This window comes from Poecilia reticulata, linkage group LG12, assembly GCF_000633615.1.
Source record: "Poecilia reticulata strain Guanapo linkage group LG12, Guppy_female_1.0+MT, whole genome shotgun sequence".
In the NCBI taxonomy this organism is placed as follows: domain Eukaryota; kingdom Metazoa; phylum Chordata; class Actinopteri; order Cyprinodontiformes; family Poeciliidae; genus Poecilia; species Poecilia reticulata.
Window position 1 is genome coordinate 1,275,545 of NC_024342.1, and position 7,693 is coordinate 1,283,237.

Below are 7,693 nucleotides of genomic sequence, written 5' to 3' on the forward strand. Positions count from 1 at the left end.
TATATATACTTTTGTCATAGAACCCCCAAGAATTTAAAACTACTTTCACCCCTGATTACCTGATTATAAAGCGCAATTGTGTAAAGTACTGATATGGAAATGTGCTTTGCACAAAAAGTAAGAATATTGATGTTCCTGTGATTATTTGTTGTCTGTTTCCTGGCAATAAATCTTGAACCTTTACAATGTCTATTTTCCTTTAAAAGAGCATAGATAATCGGAATGTCACTTTTGTAAAGAACATTTTTTACATATTTGTTAAAACTGCTACCATGTTCTCACAGTATGTTATGAGACAGATAATCTATGAAAAGATCAATCTCCTCCATCTTCTCCCTGAGCTTCTATTGTTGTCTGCAGAAATACACCACTCCCGACCAAAAACAACCAATCAGAGTCAGGAGCTGTCAAGCTCATGTACTCGCTGCTAAATGTACTAAGGGCAGCACAAAAACTTATTGTTAGAGAAAACATTTATCTGCCATCATCAGTGGCAATGAGCATTAATGACAGGTTGTGCTAGCTGCAACTTAATAGAGAGCAAAAGAGAGCAAGAGGGGGTATGAGCAGCGCCACATGGAGAGGTGACTGACAGCGCTAAGACCTTCCTCCAGGCTTTGGTTAAGTGTTTCTAGTCAGCACTGGAGCACTGGGAGAAGGCAGAGAAGCTCAATTTTTTTTCACATTTTATCTGTCTCAAACTATACTGTTTGAGACAGTGACAGGTTCAACAAAATTGGAATCAGCATGTCTGACTTCTAAAAGGTCAGTGATTGGCATTTGACAAAAAAAGAATTGCAATCAATGCACAACAAATAAATACACTTTTCAAAAGCCAAAGTTTTTTTTTCCACAAAGGATTTTAACAAAAGGAAAAAAATACAAACCAAATACAAACGTCCATACTTTTTCAAAATTTGTGTTTATTTATAAAACACAACTGTGATAGTAAAAGAACAGACTCTGCTGGGACTGGGCTTCATGAGTATAATAAAGCCAACATCCCTCTGGTCCAGCATCCTCACAGCGCTGTGCTGTGGAACAGAGTGTGCTGACCTGCTGCATCTCACCATGGCTCTCTAGCTGCAGCTGGACTGACACCAACTTGTAATTTTCAGTCTGAGTCACATACATTATAGAGACCCCTCAGAATTTCACACACACACACGTACTCACGCATGCACTCCTCAAACTCCAAAATGTATCACTGTGCTAGCATAGCGAGAAATAAAACACACACACTAGATGCATTTCCATTACAAGTGTTTGCAAAACTTGGTCAATATTCGAATGATGTTGAAAAAACACAATTTTGCAGTTGCAGTGTTTCCATTAAATAAGAAAATAAGAAATGCAATTAAAATCACACATGAATAAGTTGGTTTGTGTGATAAGTCATCAAAAAACATGCCTCTACTTCACCCTCTACTTCCTGTTGTCTTCTTTGAGCCAGTGTCAACATCCGGCTGTGTATCATGTGTGATCATGTGACTCGTGATGTGAAAAAAGTGTTTCCATTGCAGTTTTGTGAAATAATTTAATCTCCATATGGCCAAAAAAAAACCCCATCTGAGCCCCGTGCCAAAACATTTTATCAAAAGATGAGAGTATTTTTGGAATTGCAGAGTTTTCATTTAGTGAATTTATTTCAAATAGGTAAATGTCAAATTGATCAATTTATATGGTCAATGGAAAGCACACACTTTGCTATTACGGAAGCGCATGAGTGCACCAAGAGTTGCAACTCTTCACGGTACTCCAGAGCATTGAAGCTGTTTCAGTCTTCTGAGCCTTTCTTTTGTATGTGAGCTCTGTGTGTGAAAGAGTGTGTGTGCCTTTCCTGGCTGGCCTGCGTGTTCCTGCATGTGTGTGTTTGTGTGTGAGAACTGTTAGCAGCACAGAGGCATCCTCAGTGGAACAGGGAACAAAGAGAGAGGCTCTTAATGAGCTCTGCCACTGCTGGGACCCAAACTAGGCCAGCCAACGGGCCGTGCATGAGTATGTGTGTCTGTGCTGGTGCGGGTGGTGCTGACACACACTGCAGCAGAGTGCAGGACCAGCAGTGGACTGTGGAGCAACCTCAGGAACACGCCAGGTGACTGCAAACGCTGCAGTGATGACCAAGTCCAACAAACAGCTGACTTGTCACTGCAGTGCTGCTGCTGCAGCTTATGGAGACCCTGTTCAGGGGGTCACACATTTTCATGTTATTTCAGCTTCTGAACAGCTCAACAGCAACCTCTGGGTCAGTTCCTTCGGTTGTCCAGGTGGGGCACTGGGCAGGAAACCCTTCTGACCAAGCTCTTTTTCAGAGAAACTGCTTCCTTTGCCCAAACCGTTATTAGCATCATTGTTGCTGTAGTTTATGGCCCTTGGTGGCTGAAATCTAGGCCTGGCCTGATGGTTTCCTCATCTGTCTGTGTGATAGGTGCTTCCATAAGTGCAGCAGTTCTCCACTGTTTTAAAACTCACTCTGACATAGAAAATCTATGCAGTTCAACTTGAAACAAACCAAAAAGAACAACATTTTTTATTCCCTCTACTTTCTTCAGGCAACAACTGCCAGGCTCCCACACAGCAATCGATACGGAGCATCTTAGACCTCAGCACTGAAAAGATTAACCAAGCCGCAGCCTAAAACTTTGAAGCACATCATCAACAGGCAGGAGGCCTCATTAGCTCCACTCATGCTTACCTTCAGTCAGGCCCATGTGGATGCTCCAGTAGTTCTGCAGACACTGCAGCTCCTTCTTCATTCCTCTCTTGCAGCGGCAGTCGTAGAGCGGCGAGTCTTGCAGCACCTCTAGCGCCCCCTGGCACTCCTTGGAGGCCAGCATGGTGCTGCGCTCCTTGTCCCCGCCAGACAGACACTGGCGCATGATTCGGTAGCGGGAGCTGCACTGACTGTTCTGGTTGCACAGCTCAGAAGCTCGCACGCAGTCCGGAGGTTCCCTCCAGCCAGGAGATCCCAGCTCCAACTCACACACACACACATCTGCAGCATAAACAAAAAGACAGCAAAGGCAGAAAGTTACAGTTTGCACCAGTGCAGACGGAGCGCGCCAAGCGTCAGACCAGGTCCAGGTTCAGGTCCAGGCTGCGGGTGCAGCTCATTTGGACGTTTTGTTTAGGTTTTCAATCTAAAAATGATCCATGTTCAGCCCTCGTATTAAAAGCAAAAATGTTAATAATACACCAAAAACTAAAAGAGAGATTGATTAAATCATTGCTAATATAATTTTTTTAAGGCCGTTATTAATGTCACTCACAATCAAGTTAGCTGAGTCATGTAAACTTAAAATATACTAACACATACTAACATTTTTAAGTTTTGAAAATGTAATTTTTTTTTAGGCAATGAGTTTGATAACTGTTATTAAATAAAGTTCACTTATTGCGTTTTATGCTGCATGAACACCAGTAATGGAATATAAACGTTTTAAGTCATTTTTCTGCCTCTGACACATTTACCAGTGAGTACGTGAGGTTGAATTTTTTTATAAATCAGCAAACTGGCAAATAATTTGGAGTTATGTAACACAGAAAATTCTGCAGATGCTGAACGGAGACAGGGGTCTAATGTTATGAGGTCAGTCTTTCCGCTGTCACAAAGACAACGCATTAATGGACTAGAAGTTTTACAAAGATGACTGATTTGACCAGTCCGGTTTGATGACATTTTAATGAAAAATTATTGCAGCATACTTTTATTCTTTATAGGCATTGAAGCTACTAAGTCAAGTCCAAACAGGGGACAATATTAACTTTATTAGGATCTTCTATTTAAATGGTCTATTTCCCACAGACATGAATGAAGCTCTATCTTCTAGTGAGGTTCTGTGAGTGATTCTACTTTGTATTTGATTTCATATTGATTTTACAATATATGTTACAAAATTAGGCTTTTGCTAAAGTATCTGTTTTAACAGTGATTTTTAACTCCACATTGCCTTGTCATTCTGGGAATTAACTACTTTAGATTTGTCAGGAGATGGTAAGTTTAATGTTGATCCAGCGTATAAAGTAACCAGAGTAATAACTATGTTTTGCCTTTCTTGCATTATAGTAAAATAAAATGTAATAAAGCAGAGAAAAGGCATGTTTAACGTAAAGTGATACGGAATTATCCGAGCTTTAAGCTAATATAAAGTATTTCAGTGTAGGACTTATGGTTTAGGAGTTATTAGCCAAAGTGCATTGAACTTTGCAATAGTGCCTCCTAGGTATTAGTGGATAGGATTTTTCTTTAAGAAGTCGTAGGGGTTTTCTATCAGATTGCCCTTTTGGATTTTTTCCAGTATTTTCTGTTTCCTCTGTTAAAATTACAAAAGGCTTTACCACTTGGAGCCGGAAAGCCGATATTCCTTGCATTGCCTATTCTCCCCACTCCATGGGTTTGGAAGGATCCAAAGTTTTGTCTCTTGTTCCTTTTATTCTTGCATGTTTAACCTTGAATTAAAAATCTTCTTCTGAACAACCAAGAAAGAAAGGTAATACTTGTATTTTCTCCAAAGGTTTTGATCAGGAGGGAATCTGTTCTGAGCTTTGTATGCAGGTATGTTATTTCCAGGCTCCAAACAAAGCCAAAGTCTTATAGTACTTTACCTAAGCTCTAAAAATACACAAATCACTACAACAGTCATACAAAGACAACAGCTGCCTTCCTTCACCTTCCTTCTTCCTTGTGCATCTGGCAAAAGCCAAAACAGACACCCACACAACAACCAGCTGACCTCTGTAGATGTAAATAGCTTTCAGCAAATAGAAGTTTTATTGCTGGTTTCTGCCAGCAGCTCAGATCACTGAGCAGAAATCAACAGGCAAGAGCAGGGATTAATTAGCTCTGGAGAGAGCAACTAAATCTAAATCAGCTAAATTCACCTTCAGGGTTACTGATGGTGGAAAACATCCAATTATGCAAATTAAACGTTGGTGCATTAAATAATTGATCAACATATCAACTGTGTCGTCAGTAACGTGATGAGTTTTGACCCCAGCATCAATGACAAGTTTACTTGGTTGACTGTTAAGGAATTTGCTCACTTTGCTGGCTCTGTTTCTCTGTCATGTGGCATATTGCAAGCCACTTTGAGTTATTAATAATTCACCTTTCTGTTGATTCAAGGAAATAATTCTGTCTGTCTGAGTTACCTAACCAATAGCAAGGTAATTTTCTATGTATGTGTTCCAACACTCACTGTGCCAACATTAGTGCAGCCTGGAACATGCTATCACACCTAGGACACGAGTCGCATGCGGCCTCTTCAAGAAACACTGCTGATAGATGAGGTAGCCTACTGTCTAACACAGTGTTTCCCAACCCTGGTCCTCGAGGCACACTGCCCTACATGTTTTAGGTGTTACCTTGCTTTAGCACAGGTGATTTCAATTGACAAGTGTTTGCTGAACTGCAATCAGCTGAATCAAGCATATTAAAGCAGAGAAATAAAACATGCAGGGCAGTGTGCCTTAAGAACCAGGGTTGGGAAACACTGGTCTAACACATGCCACTCCAAAGAAGTGCGCAAATGGCTGAGGGGGATGATCGGCAAGAGGAGAGTGGCCTTAAACGGTTCTATTCCCACTGTGGGTTTTCATATTCTAGGGCTGCACAGTGGCGCAGTTGGTAGAGCTGTTGCCTTGCAGCAAGAAGGTTCTGGGTTCAATTACCAGCCTGGGGTCTTTCTGCATGGAGTTTGCATGTTCTCCCTGTGCATGCGTGGGTTTTCTCCGGGTACTCCGGTTTCCTCCCACAGTCCAAAAACATGACTGTCAGGTTAATTGGTCTCTCCAAATTGCCCCTAGGTGTGAGTGTGTGTGTGCATGGTTGTGTGTCTCTGTGTTGCCCTGCGACAGACTGGCGACCTGTCCAGGGTGTACCCCGCCTCTCGCCCGAAATGTTGGCTGGAGATGGGCACCAGCACCCCTCCCGACCCCACTGAGGGAAAAAGGGTGCAAGAAAATGGATGGATGGATGGATGGTTTTCATATTCTCCTACTGCTTGGAGTGTTTTCCATGAAGGCGCTCTTCATTGTAGTAGACAGACTGTGGAACTCCAGCATACATGAAACATGTCATTAAACATGTCTATTGGTGATATTGAAAAGAGACAGCAATGGGCTTGTGCCAAATGTCTGCTTCATTCACTGTGTGACACAACGCCCCCTAAGGTGAGACACGGCAGAGCACTGACAAGTGGATAAATTGATTTTCTCTCACCATTGTTAACATCTATGTTATTTCCAGTAGTTATTTTACTTATCAGGATAACTGCTGAGGCACTACCTCATGAGTCTCTCAGATTATTCTGGATATGTTGAAAGATTACAACACATCACAGATTTCACATGGCATATTAATAACAATGCAACCGCAAATGTAATGTCACTCCAGTGACTCACCAGTACCATCATTTAATCTCCATCACTAGGCTACGAAGATGCTTTATTCACCTCAGACAAGCAATAATTGGAACAAAAAGTTAAATTTAAGACATTAATTTGCTATCTAATTAATTCAGATAATTATTGGGCTACTTTAGGGCGTTTTTGGAGCATTTAAATATAAGTGGACAGTTTATTGTATATACATAAAAAAACATGGAAAAGTAATATAGCCAGTCATTACTCAGAAGGACGCTGACACTTCCACTCAACTGATCTCCAGGATACATTATATTTTCACAATGTGACTCCAACAAAAGTGATACATGTACTTCAAATGTTGGACGTAACTTTAATGTTTCACAAAATGTTCCTCATCACTTCATGCCAAAGAAACATGTTTTTAACAATGTCAGCATACATGGGAAAAAGGCCAGAGTGTGACAGCAGCTTTAACTTCATCATCAAGTGTTCAGAACCAGACACCACACATCCCACCGTATCATTATTCAGCACAGGAAGCGGTACAGTATTAACAATTTTTTTAGTGGAACATAACTCCAAATTACTACCAGAAAATATACAATTTCGAGAATTTTTATGCTAAATGCCTCTAAAATAGTCTAAGGAAAACACTGCTTATAAAGCTGATATACCTAGGTAGCAAGATGATACTTGACACACTTTTAACTGGTATTTGTAAAGCAACCAATGCAGAGGCAGCATTCATTTTTCTTGGTGCTGATTAGCTATTCCTTCAAGAGCAGAGATAAGGAATACTGTAGATGTTGTGCTGTAGTACCAAGACGGTTTCCACTGTGAGCATTAAGGTATATTTGTATATTTTGGTATGCTTGAACAACAAAAACAGACAAAAGCAGCATTTTTATAGTCTAAATCAGTGTTTCTCAACCTTTTTTGGCCCAGCGCCCCCCTAGCCTTTATCCAGGTCCCTCACTGCCCCACCAAAGAATTTGCAGGCTACTTTGCACTATTATTTTATTATTAATATTACTATCACTGTTGTAGATGTTTTGATTTTTATGCTTGTTTCTGTATTTATCATTAAAAATAATTTCCCAAAGAACAAAAAAGTCATGGGAATATAAATTATTTTCACAGGTGTGAAAAATGAAATGAACATTCAAGTTAAAATTGGTAGGTCTAACAGCAGCTAATCAGAGTGGAAACAATATTCTTATTTTGTGCCATTTTCTAGTTGTTAAATATTACACAAAATGACCAGATAAAAGATGTTCAACATGTCAGTTTAAACTTTGAACTATTTGCCAAACGACTGAGCTCTGCA

The 7,693-nt window shown here is 40.4% G+C and overlaps 1 protein-coding gene across 2 annotated transcripts in view; it reads right to left on the minus strand.

Moving 5' to 3' along the window:
- gfra2b (GDNF family receptor alpha 2b) overlaps positions 1–7,693 on the minus strand; it is a 122,888-nt gene that overhangs the window by 109,836 nt on the left and 5,359 nt on the right. For both annotated transcript variants that reach the window (XM_008423128.2, XM_008423127.2), the window contains exon 2: positions 2,696–2,995. In XM_008423128.2, the coding sequence (XP_008421350.1) occupies positions 2,696–2,995 (300 nt within the window). The remainder of the gene's footprint in view (positions 1–2,695; positions 2,996–7,693) is intronic.